General features: G+C 40.9%; 1 protein-coding gene across 2 annotated transcripts in view; it reads right to left on the reverse strand.

Annotated features, from left to right (window-relative positions):
- Nucleotides 1–9761, reverse strand: part of TOLLIP (toll interacting protein) — a 30802-nt gene extending 21041 nt beyond the window's left edge. For both annotated transcript variants that reach the window (XR_013922229.1, XM_080346098.1), the window contains exon 1: nt 9628–9761. Coding sequence is in view for 1 of the 2 variants with exons in the window: in XM_080346098.1 (XP_080202224.1) it covers nt 9628–9660 (33 nt within the window). In the remaining variant the exon portion in view is untranslated. The remainder of the gene's footprint in view (nt 1–9627) is intronic.
- Nucleotides 9762–13248: the final 3487 nt, after the last annotated feature.

Raw genomic sequence — 13248 nt, forward strand, 5'->3', positions numbered from 1 at the left:
GTTTCTAGGTTTTAATTGGTCAGGGGACATTATTCATAAGACATCTAGAGAGATTAAAATAACATTAAAATAACAATCATACTATAATAAACTTTAAAAGGGAAATAAAGTGGCATAGAAAATTTATAACTAAGCTGTACTCATTAATGTTGTCTATAGGGTTGCTTACATATTTAATACAGAACTTTTCACCACAGCAAGATATAAAACAGTGCAATTTCTTATGTTGCAATCCCAGGCAGGATTACTCAACTGTATATCTGGCAGATGCATGCCTACAGAACATAATTTAATATAACAGGCCTCTAGAACACAGCTTTTGAAGATTAGACAGCACTTGCATGTAAAGATTGCATCTTGAAGACAGAAGTTGCAGCCAAATCACATGTTGTATTACTATTGGTATCTGAGAGCCTCTGACTCCTGTCAACAATTGGTGTTATATGGCAGAAAGGAACTTGATCAAAAACCTAGGGAGGAAATACTGAATGCCTGCTGCTAGGCTATTGGGAACAAATAAATTTTGCTTACAAGCATCTCAAAATTTTACAATTAAGATCCTAAGTACCTTATGTTTTAAAAAGTGAAGGGGGAAATGGAGGCAGAGAAGGAAAAGACTAAAGTAAAAGATAGTGCTAATATTAAAAGAAAGCTCATTTAAATTAGGTTGGAAATTAGACAGGTTCTTGTAACAAGGAATAAAAAGGAATTGGTTTTAAAATAAAACATAATCCATTTATGAGAGATTTGAAGTGGCACCAGAATTAGCAAGGTGATGGCATTTACAACACAGAAGGTGCCCTTCAACCCCTGACCTCCAGGAAGTTTCAATTCTGGTGTTATTAGCATCTCTAAGAATAGACATCATAAAGACTTCCCATAGCCAGAAGCGCTGCTTAAGAAACTTAATTTCTTTTTATGATAAGGTTACCCACCTAGTTGACCACGAGAAGTCTGTTGATGTGATCTTATTGGATTTCAGTAAAGACTTTGATACTGTCTCTCACAGTATCCTCCTGGACAAGATGTCCAGCACACAGCTGGATAAACACACAATGCAGTGGGAGAGCAACTGGCTGATGGGCCAGGCTCAAAGAGTTTTAGTAAATGGGGTTATGTCGGGCTGGCAACCAGTCACTAATTGGGTTCTGCAGGGATGCCTCTTAGGGTCTGCACGCTTTGATTTCTTCATAAATGACTTAGACACAGTACTTGGGGGAATACTAAGTAAGTTCATCAATGACACTAAATTGGGAGGAGCTGTAGACACGCTCAAGGGCAGAAAGGCCCTGCAGAGGAATCTAGACCAATTAGAGAACTGGGCAATCACCAACCGCATGCAGTTCAATAAGGGCAAGTGCTGGATTTTGCACCTGGGACAAGGCAACCCTGGCTGTACATACAGACTAGGGGACAAGATGCTGAAAAGCAGCTCTGCAGAGAAGGATCTGGGGGTTCTGGTGAACAGCAAGTTGAACATGAGCCACCAGCGTGCCCTGGCAGCCAAGAGGACAACTGTGTCCTGGGTGCATCCAGCACAGCATTGCCAGCCAGGCGAGGGAGGTGATTGTCTCGCTCTGCTCTGAACTGGTGCGACCTCACCTGTGTGCAGTTCTGGGCACCACAGTATAAAAAGGATATAAAGCTACTGGAGGGTATCCAGAAGAGGGCTACAAAGTTCGTGAAGGGTTTGGAGGGGAAGCCATATCAAGAGTGGCTAAAGTCACTTGGTTCGTTCAGCCTTGAGAAGAAGAGACCGAGACGAGACCTGACTGCAGTCTACAGCTTCCTCACAAGGGAAGGAGGAAAGGTAAGGTGCCGATCTCTTTTACTCTGGCAACCAATGACAGAACCTGAGGGAATGCCAGGAGGATGTTCCAGGGGAGGTTTAGGTTGTATGTTAGGAAAAGGTTCTTCACCCAAACAGTGGTGGAGCACTGGAACAGGCTTCCTAGGGAGGTGTCATGGCTCCAAGCCTGTCAGTATTCAAGAAGAGACAGGACAACTCCCTCAGACCCATGGTGTGAACTGTGGGGTTGTCCTATGCAGGGACAGGAGTTGCACTCAATGACACGTGTGGGTCCCTTTCAACTCGGGACATTCTGTGGTGGCTGCAGCCCTGAAATTACATTCCCATATATGCAAATATTTATTAGAATATATAATGTCCTAATGGAGTTTTGACATACTTTGCATCATATTAATACATCATGATTTACTTTAAAAACTCGGGTATGACAAATTGAAGCTGCATGATGCAGAAGTTGACTCTGTCAACTTCTTAGAAAACAGGACAGCATATTTTGTATCTACCATCTTAACATGGATACTGGAAAGCGAGAAGTCTAATATCTTTCACCTTTTAAATTTTATTTTAAGTCACCTAAATACTGTTCCCAAATAAAATATATAATCTACTCTCCATAATTAAGACAACAAGGACAAACAAAATCTCTAAGGGAGATCAAAGTTTTCTTACAGCATCTAAGCCAATTTTAAGTAATTCAGTTATCTCACACAAGGCTACGTTCTTATCCTGAACTGCAGAGCAGACATACACAGAAACTGAAAACAGTTAGTGTCACTCAAAAGATCTGAGTGGTAAACCTCTCCAAAAGGAAGAGTGGGGAACGGGAGATGCATACACACCCATCTTAAAGGTGCAGCTCTGACTGAGATCCGGTACACAAGTCCTGATGATATATTCAGTAAAATACCTAGGAGACATGCTCACTGAGGCAAATACACAGTTCTTATGCTAATTATCTGTTGATTCCATATTGATAGAGACAAATCAGTAGCGTGCAACCTGTAAAGAAAACAGCCTAACTTATGTCCTCCTAAAAGCATTTAAAAGCCAGCACATAACTGCCACCTCCAACCCTGAATCAAAGACAAAAAGTCAACGTAATCAGAATTAAACCACAATTTTTGGTTCTAAAGTAAGGAGACTACAAGTGACAAGCTTGTATCAGTGATCCTACTCAACACTTGCTTTAAAACAAATGCACTTCCCTCTACTACAACAACATTTAAGGAAGAATGTGAAATTCATACCTGCTCTGCCATTAACTGTAGAACAAAACATTAATTCCATTTAACATTTGAATTTTACTAGAACTATCTTTTCAAGCAAGACAGCAACACGATAATGCTATGATAAAGCTAAAATTCTGAAGACAAATGTGGAGTAGGCATTCATAAAAACTAAGCATGCCTTGTAATTACTTCCTAACAAATGTGATTGACAGCAATGCATATCAAAAATTGCCCTTCTTATCTTCTAAAAACATTGAAGAACTGGTTTTGAGGATCTTCAAAGTAAAATGCTGCAGGTATAAAAATTTCATCTCAATTTCTTCAAACTGAAGGTAGTGTGATATTCTACCACTATTTGAACAAATTTATGACTGAGCTGTCTCAGTCTTACCTTCCTGTTCCTTTTCACAACCTTTTCTTATGCAACATTAAGTGGTACCACGGCAACTGTAAAGTACACTAGTGCAGAGGGCTGATCAGAAGAAAATTAAACAAGGGTCAGGGCAAAGGGAAGAAGAGAAGAAGTCATCAGGGCCCTTACATCGCTAACTGATCATGTGAGTACTGGTACCTACATAAGGGAGGGAAAGGGAATGCAGAGCCAAGAATGACCACAAATGCCCTGACTTATGAAACCATATGCCAAGACAAGACACATTCAGGGAACCTTAACTAAGGTTTCCACACTAGCAATTACCAAGAAACCCTGACACCACATTTTAAAGAAATTTCATGTTGAAGAGCTTTAAACATCTAGCTACTCAAAACAGTTCTAACCACTCTCCTTTGAATGGTTTTACTGTTTTTTAAGAAAGAATAGATAAGCAAATGAGAGAGAATTCCTGTTAGTTTGCACACTAAAGAAAAAGTTGGGACCAGATAGGATGCATACAGAGGCTCTGAAAGAGCTAGCTGGTATTTTTTCAAGACTACTCTCTATCATCTTTGAAAGGTCATAGAGATCAGAGGAAGTCCTCTATAGCTGTCACAAGACAACTCTCATACCCAGCTATCAAAAGTGAAGAAAGATGACATGAGGAACCACAGTCGGGTCAGCTTCACTTCGGTTGCTAAGAAATACATAGAGCAAGTTCATCTTCAAGCTATTTCTAGACACACAAAGGAAAAACCAAAGACTAGGAACAGCCAGCCTTTACACCCTAATGAGCCTCATCTGCCTTCTATAATACAATAAAATTATTGAAATCTCCAAATAAGGAAAGAGCAGTAGGAATCAAAGCTGGGTCATGACAATTCAAACAGGCAAACCACTGGATGGGCAAAACACTGGCTGGATCACCGAGCTCTGAATTTGAAGTCCAGTGCTTTAAGACACTGGAGATTTGTTAAAAGCAAAGTTCCTCAGCATACTGAAACTAATTATATGTGTCTAATATTTTTACTTTCCAGTATCTGGAGGTGAAGACAGAATGTACTCTTATCAGTTTTGAGGATGGCACCAAATCTAGGGGGGAATGACTGGTATACTTGAGGACCGGACCAACAACCAATGAGATGCAAGAATTCACTGCCAGGAATCTTATGAATTTCATCAAGTGCAAAGTCCTGTACTTTGTACAGAAAAATCCCTGGCATCAGTACAGACTAGAGAACAACCGGAAAGGCTGCAGGTCTACAGAAAATAAATATGTAGGTCCTGGTGGAAAGCAAGCTAAACATGAATGAACAGAGCACTCTCACAACAATGAAGCCTAACAGTGTACTACACAGTGTACAAAAGCCTAGCCAGTAGGCTGAAGAACACGATTGTTTTCCTTTAGTTGGCACTCATTAGACCACATCTGGAATACTGCAACCCATTTGAGGCCCAGCAGTCCATGAAAAATTATAAAGTTGAGTGAGCCCAGCAAAGATCCACCAAGATGGCCCACAAAATGGGCTGTGTCACAAGACTTGTGAGGATACACGGAAGATTTGTTTAGAGTAGAAGAAATTAAGAATGCACCTCATAGCAGCTTTCCAATATCTATGAGACGGTCATTAAGAAAACAGAGCCAGGTTGTCATCTGAGATGCAAGGCAAGAAGAAAAGAGACCTCAATTATCAAACTGAAACAGAGGAGGTTTGACGCGAAATAAGGAGGAAAGAGGAAAACAAAAATAAAAACAAAACAAAACAAAACCAAAACAAAACAAAAAAAAAAGCGAGAGGTGAGACAGAGTCCTGAGCAACCTGGTCTGAATTAAAATTAAAATTAAAAATCGACCATTTTTTAGAAAGAGGTTGGCCTCCTGACATCCCTTCTAACCTGAACTGTTCTATAGGACTCACATTACACCATGATACGCCCCCAGTTAAACTCCTGTAGCATTATAGTCAAAGGCTCTACTCCAGAACTTCAATTTAGAGATGGATAAAAGAAAGAATGTAAGAGTAATTAAGTTTATTGCATTTACAGATTTTTGCCCCCTCATCCCCTTTTTTAATGTCACAAAATAACAAGTGTTATGGACTGCAAGGTACCAGATTTGCTTCTCCTGTTTTCATTATTTTTTCCTGTTGCCAGAAATTTCCCCATCTACTCTGTCACTTCATTGCTTCCATATGTCTACCTGTAAAGGCTTTATGATTTTATAGTCATCACCTTAATAGCACTTTTCCTTTCCCCCAAGTACACCACCTATATTTAGTCTTGACTAAGTATTTTCCCAGCACACCTACACTTCTCCATTTAAATATTCACAAAATACATTCCACAGTGCAAAAGCACAACTGTTAATAAAGAAAAAAGAGTTTGGTTTTACTGCAGAAGAAAAAGAAAATATTCCCTTCTTCATTTAAAGAATAATTCGAATTACTACTAAGTATGGCATGAACTATTGTATGCAGATGTGAGTTAAAAATTAAAGATAGAATAAATGTCCATAGTAATCTCAAACTCACCAAGCATTTACAGCATATTTGAGCTACACAGATTTAGTCTACATTCAAAGTAACAGAGTAATAATATCAGAAAAAGCCATACAAACAGCTCAAAATAAGGAAACCCATGAATTCACGTTGCAGTTAGCATTAAGGAGAAGGATAACTTCCATTAATTCCAGGAAGAGACATCTGATTTTTTTTTTTTTTTTTCCTACTCTATCACTGCACATACCTCTTTCTTTCCTCCAAGTCTTGGTTAAAAGAAAATGCCATTGGATGCAACAGAAAATAAGACCCTTAGTGCCTAAAGGTACATCTCTTATCTGTTAAGAGAGCAAGAGCTTCAAAGCATTACCAATGCTGCCCTCAACAGTTTCTGTCAAAGGAACATGCTTCAGAGAGCAGATCACAGCACTTAAAAATTAATCCACATTTTGCTTAGAAACACTCAATGACATCTTACTCCCTCAACTTTTTAAACTACTTCTGAAATCCAAATTGATTGCAACAATGTGTCTTCATGAAATTTCCAGCTTCGCAGATCAGGATTTTATACTATATATATATCCACATTCTAATGAAAACAAAAAAAGAAAATCTAAAACAACACTAAATTATACCCAGAAATATCAATACAATTATTTTGACCATGGGACTTTGTATTCAAAACTGCCCTATCACAGCATAACATGTATGACAATATAAACAGGAACTGCTTTTTTGTCAATTTTGTTCAGAAAAAGATATCAAAGTTTTGAAGAGTCTTAAGACAAAACTTCAAGTAAAATCAGAAACAACAAGCCTTACATAGATAAATGACAGTGTTAGTACAAGAAAATAGAAGTAAACATAAATATAGCATTAGAAAATTTCCAGTCAGAGCAGTGATTATTAGGGAAATTAGAAGAAGAAATAGACATAATCTTAGCTTAGTACTTGATCTGATTTTGGAGGTGCTGACATATTTGCCAGCACGGTGAATAACCACAGAGATGAATTTTAGGTGTGCTTGGATCAATCTGCTTATTAATACCTCTCACTTGGAAAAGGTATCACTTAGCAGCCCTTACATATCCAGCTATAGTTTAGGTTTCAAAAGCAGGTTTTTTTTTCAAAAGCAGGTTTTTTTCTCAAAAGATGACAGTGTGACAACACACTGTCCTGACAGTGTGACAACTACAACATCCTGAAAACAGACAGAGAAATCTATATTCTAGCAGAATATTTACTAGTAACAGGCAGGATGAATTCCAGTTCTTTTTCATATGAAAGACTAAACAGCAATCAGAAATTTTAATTACTCACCAAACAAGGAACATCACAAACTGGAAAGCACAGGTACAAGAACAAGACTGGCAACAGTATAGTAGCATAGTTTATTTTCTTACCAACATGAAAAAACCTTGAATATTTTCTTGCCTGTTCAAACAGAAAGACAGAACTGTGCTCTGCAGCGCTAAAGAGAAAATGTTTCCCAGTCCTTTAGCACCATTTAGTGGCTACTCATTTGTAATGCAGCTGAATATATGGAAAGAAGTACAATTCTGTAATCCTCTTTAGAGAGAATTAAGAAACACTGGCATGTACCATATAAACATCCCCACCTGTGAACGACAGCTTAAAATTGCATAATTTATTCATTCATCTTGAAAACATTCAAATCTCTACAGTGATTAAGACAAGGAAGTAAAGCATGCATAACATTAGGAACACATAAGAAAAAATAATAATTAAAAAAAGAAAAAAAAAAAACACACCACAATTAGAAAGCCAGAATTGTACAAGGTAAGTCACCATACACCTCTCCATTTGCCAGGCTTCAATTGATTTTAAGCAACAAAAGACTGCCAAGAGACTATACAGAAGTACCTGGGTAATTATAAAATAAGACATGTAGAATAATATTCTAAGCATTGAGATGTTCCTTTAAAACATTTAAGAAAGACTAGGCAGTTATAATATTCAAACATCTGCAAGATTATAGGCATGTCAAAGAAGGTTCTCAATAAAATCTTATCTCAACCCAGGAAGGGGATTTCACCAAGCTAAAACAGGCAGATATTCAAACTACTCCATACTAACAAGGTGTTTAGCACCACAAGCAAACAAAACTTCTCCCAAAAAAGAAATGCCACTCCATTTCAGAGATAGAAATAATTGCACAATTTTATCTCTCCACAAATTAGGACTGAAATAAGGCCTACTGTTCAGCTTTAGCCAGACCACTTAGGTTGTTGCCAATTCCTTCTATCCCTTTTCTCAAATAAACTCCCTCAATCTCCCCAACGTGCTCCAAACATAAACTAAAGGATAACTACAAGTGAAGTTACTTTTAAACAAAATTTGACAATTTTTCAGGTATTTGTATTATTTTGAACTTTTTTGAGTCAAACCTGTCACATATTGATAGAATTCTACTTGGATGTATTCACACTACCAACTCTTCAAACACCAAGCCTTTGGGGACAGCAACTACCTAATTCACCACAGATTCAACCAGAACCGCAGCCGTTGTCTTTTCCTGACACCATCATGAGACAACAAAAAACCTCATTCACTTTTCCACCTTAGTTTTCCACTTAAAACTTTTATTCCCAACAACAGAACCATCATCACAATCCATTGTAAAAGGAATATATTCTGGAAGACCAGACAAATAATCCATTTTAAGGAATTACATTTATGATCATATAGTATTACTGTCATGAGATAACAGACAGCAATGCAGTTTTTCAAGATCAGCAGTTTAATAATTCACTCCTCTCGTCTTGAACAGACAGATTAAAAAGTAGCTGTTTCTAAGAAATAAAATAGAGCAGTTTTAATTGATTGTTTAAGAAAAACCTTACTCTGCTTGTAGAGCAACACAGTATCGTCAATTACTATTACTTTCTTCCACACAGGAGGACCAGACAGGAACAGCACATCAGTCGAGAGCTGATGCTATACTGCAGTTATACACCACACAGTAGAACATCCCAGTGCTGGGCAAGGTTATTCCAGGGCAAAACTAGACAATAACACATTCCCAATAAATTATCAGCACTAATTCCCAGAAGACTGTTAAATTGGTTTTAAGACTGCTCAATCCCTTCCTCCTCCAACACACACACCTACCTACTACCACTGAATGTGTTTTTCAGCACGTTTCGCGTTCCAGATTTAAAGCAGCAATTTCAGAGACATTTACCTAAATCTGCCCTGCCCAACCATGAAAACCCAAAGCTCAACTCTAGTTTGAAGAGGAAGAGGTTTAGCGTCGGTTTAGTTTCAGCCGTTGGCTCCTTTGGGAGGCCCTTAGCCGAAGAACGGGCAGAAAAGCCTCTTCAAGCCCTACAGGCAGATAGGAGGGACCTTCCCCTCCCCTTTCCCAAAGCCGCATCGCAAGGCGGAGAACCGGGAGAAAAGGCAGACTTTCGTCCTCCCGCCCCCTTCCCCAGTATCACGGCAGTCCGAAGAACAGAGGTCTCTCCTCTTCCCTCTGCCGCGAGCCGCAAGCGTGGGAAGGGAGAGCTAAGAAGGGTGAGTCATCCTCCCACCGAGGCCCACTGACAGTAGCTGGGCCGAGGGGGAGAGGGACAGAAGCCGAAGCCCAGAAGGGTCCAAGCTGGGCCTCACCAGCCCAATGCGCTGCAGTCGCAAGAACTAACAGGAGACAGCCTTCAGAGGCTCCGCCGCTGACTCTAACCCGGCAGCACTCACCGGGCCCCGCTGAGTAGTGACGGTGGTCGCCATAGCGCCTCCCTCGGGCCGAGCCCCCGCCGTCCGCCCCGCCAGGCCGCCGCCCTCGCTACCGTTACTGCTCCCACAGCCGCCGCTAACCGTCACTCAGCGCGAGCCTCCCAGTCACCTGACGCCGGCCCCGCCCCCAGCTCCCGCCGTGCCTGCAGCAACGTATCCTTCCCCCGCCCCTTCGGGCGGGCTCCAAAGCCGCGGCGTGCGCATGCGCCAAGGGAAGGCGGACGGCACGTGCACGCGCCTGTCGGCACACTTGGGGAGGGGAGCGAGCGGGAGGGGCGGAGCGACTCTCGCGCATGCGCTCTTCTGCTCTGCGGTGCCGCAACCGAGCGGAGCGCTGTGTGGGGGCGCTGCATTCGCTAGGGGGCGCCACGGCCCCCTGGGAGGAGCAGGAGCGGGGGCGGGGCCTCGGGGCGACATCTTGCGGCCGGGAGGACCTTCCCCCGCCCGCGAGGAGTACAAGGGGGCGGGGGTTTGCGCGGGAGTCCGCGTAGCGGTTGCCCAACAGGGTTTTCTGCCAGTGGGTGCGATGTGCGTAAGGAGGTGACTTTGTGCCTCGCCCACCCTGGTCTCCGTACAGCTGGCCCCGTGTCAGTGGTTTTCTAAAGCGGAGGCTGACCTTCGGCGTGTTGAGCAAGTGCAGCCCTTTGCAGAAGAACAAAAGCTGCTCTAATATTCATCTGAGTGCTGCTTTGGGAGATAAAATCTGATCATTTCAAAGCCTATTTAAATAACATAACTGTTTCCTGTTGTTAGGATCTGCTGCACGGATTTAGCCCTTAATTAAAATTCTAGCACAGATTTCGGCAGCTGGAAATAGAACAGTGCAATTAGGAACGCTCCAAATATAGCAGCAGCTTTTTTTACCATGCTACCCTAGCATCCACTTGGAGTGATAACGGCCTCATCTTTTTACTTGTGTCTTGATATTTAGAAAAATGAGTACTACGGAACATAATTGATTGGGGGCCATTGAATGCATATAGTTGATGCCAGCTGTAAGTCATCCAGCCAGCTTAAGAGAAAGGCTGTGATGTTCCCTCTTACTCTTACCAACTGTTCCTTTGCTGGAAGCAGGATTCAGGTCAATCTACAAAACAAAGCAGCAAATCATCCTTCCCTTGTTCCTACCACTAGAAAAGAACACGAACTGGAAAATACGTGGATATTTTTTTTTTTTTTTGCAGGAAGAAGAGGTTGAGTTTCTTGGAAGAAGCTAAAGGGGCTAGGATTTTTTCATTGCCTTTTATATAGGCCTTTCAACAGAGATAGTTCAATATACAAAGGGGCAATGCAATTTAAAATTAAACTGCATGATTAAGAACATTCGGAATCTTACCATGTCAGATATGTGCCTTGTCTGTACAAAGCTTGTGTATTGATATATTAGTTTATGACATGCTAGCCAGATGTAGGCTTTTTCAGGAAACTCTCAGTTTCTTCATCCTGTATATACATATAACTGAGTTTCAATGATTAAATGATAGAAGTTTCTTGAGCCAACATGTTTAAAACAGTAAGAATGTGCAGAGGTTTTGAGTGGGAGTCCACGGAGTGGTTACCCACAGGGTTTTCTGCCAGTGGCTGCAATGTGTGTAAGGAAGACTTTGTGCCTTACTCCATAGAGGTAAGGGAAGATGATCAGCACTTTTCTCCATCATTACAATCTTGACATTATGAAGCAGCCTGGAGAGAAAAGGGTGTTAACAAGCCTCATTGCTATTCTTATGTCTGTAACCACATAAGCTAGGAAATTAGTTTTAGGTAAGTCATGGGCAGTTTACTTACCATGGATTTCGTTCTAAGACCTGGTCTAATGACAACAACTTCAGATAGATTAGACATGAAAAAACATTATTGTCTGTATAAAACATATATCAATGGAAAAAGTAGTAATGGTAACTCAGAGATTCTTGAGATTTGTTTTCCTCATACACAGTGACTGGAGTGAACATGGTACATTTCTAACATCATCACCATTTTCTAACTGCATCTTTTATTCTCCTGTTTTATTTTTATTTCCAGGAAATCCACATAGAATCTAATAACTTCTTGCTAATTGCCATTTTTAATCTATGTAGTAAAGGATCTGTTGTTAAACAAAGCCCCACTCTCCCTAGGGTAAATAGATATCTGAAGGTGGCCTGGAAACTCTACAAAAATACTGGCTTTGCCATCTGGTGGTCATGCACAAGAACAGCAAGTAGCTTTCGACCTGGAGAGACAGGTGTTTTTGTTTCCCCAAGTGCGACATCACCACAAATAGGGAGCACGGGTGCAAAAACATCAGGCAAAGCATCTGATGTCAATGCAGTAATTAAAGTGGGAATGTAAGCCATGGGAAAGGTGAGAGAACAAAAGTCATAAAACCCTGTTATTTGCACCATATGGGCATCATTAAAAAAAAAGGTTGAAAGGTAATTAAAGAAGCTATAATCATAATAAATTATATTTATCTTGTGATAAAAATTTAGACATCCATTTCTCCTGTGTCATTCTTTCATTCTGATTCCCAGGCTCTTCTCTCTTCTTCCCAGTTCTTCATTTGTCTCTCCCAGAATCTCTCCTACCCCAATCTGCCCCTTTTTTCCATTGCCCTATCTGTTCTTTCCTAAATGCTTCTGCCCCTTTTGCTTCTCCTCTCCATTTTCTCTTTTGCTTTGACACTCTGATTCATGTCCTACATTTTTCTATTTAACTTTCCTTCCTACAGAGTTGTCATAAGCCCCATATTCCCTGAAATTTCACCTGGAGCTTTCTGTTCATGTTTTTTGTAACCTCATCTCCTTGCTTCCAGCTACTGCCTGGGTCAGAGGCAGTGCATGTTTCTGAGCTCTCTGTGATGCTTCCTCAATACCAGATCAAATGCCAAAGATGACTGTTACCTTTGATGAAACCTTTGTCTCATGGGGTCACTCATATGGTTTATCTTCTGTAACCAATTGCCTATTTTTATGAATTTTCTAAGAGCTTATTATCTCTGAAGACATTTAGTAAGAATTGGTTGAAATTGGACAGCAGGTTGGCGATGAGTAGAGACAAACAAATGTATGTCCACATGGTGTGGTTGCTTGAAAATTATCAAATAGGCATTGATTCCTTGGCTGGCTCCAGAATCTGAGAGTGTAGATACTACCTATGCTTTTCTTCACAAAAACAGAAGATGAGTTGAAGTTAATAGCACTCAAGTGTGACAGGGGAGAAGACCAAAGGGATCCACTGCCCTGTGGATCTAGCCCATACCAAAGTGGAAGTGCAGAAAAAGGAAAAGGATGTTGCAGACTTCAAGGACTAGCCCTCGGAGTCCTAGTGTGCCTAGCACAACAGCTCAGGATGTATGTGGCCTTGTATAGGTGCTGGACGCAGCACCAAACACACAACAACAGAGTGCAGTGTTATTCGTCTATTCATGGTACCAGCTCAAGCTTGGTGATGTACAACAGAGCCCAAACAGGAACATCGAAGTCCCAGATGGCATTCAGACTGGCTGTAACAAGCAGTAATTTCCACTTCAATAGCATGCAAGGTACTCACAGTGCACTGCAAACTTTAATTAATCCTCACAGGCCAGTTGGGATGCAGAAG

The sequence above is a fragment of the Nesoenas mayeri genome, assembly GCF_963082525.1.
Source record: "Nesoenas mayeri genome assembly, chromosome: 5".
In the NCBI taxonomy this organism is placed as follows: Eukaryota; Metazoa; Chordata; class Aves; order Columbiformes; family Columbidae; genus Nesoenas; species Nesoenas mayeri.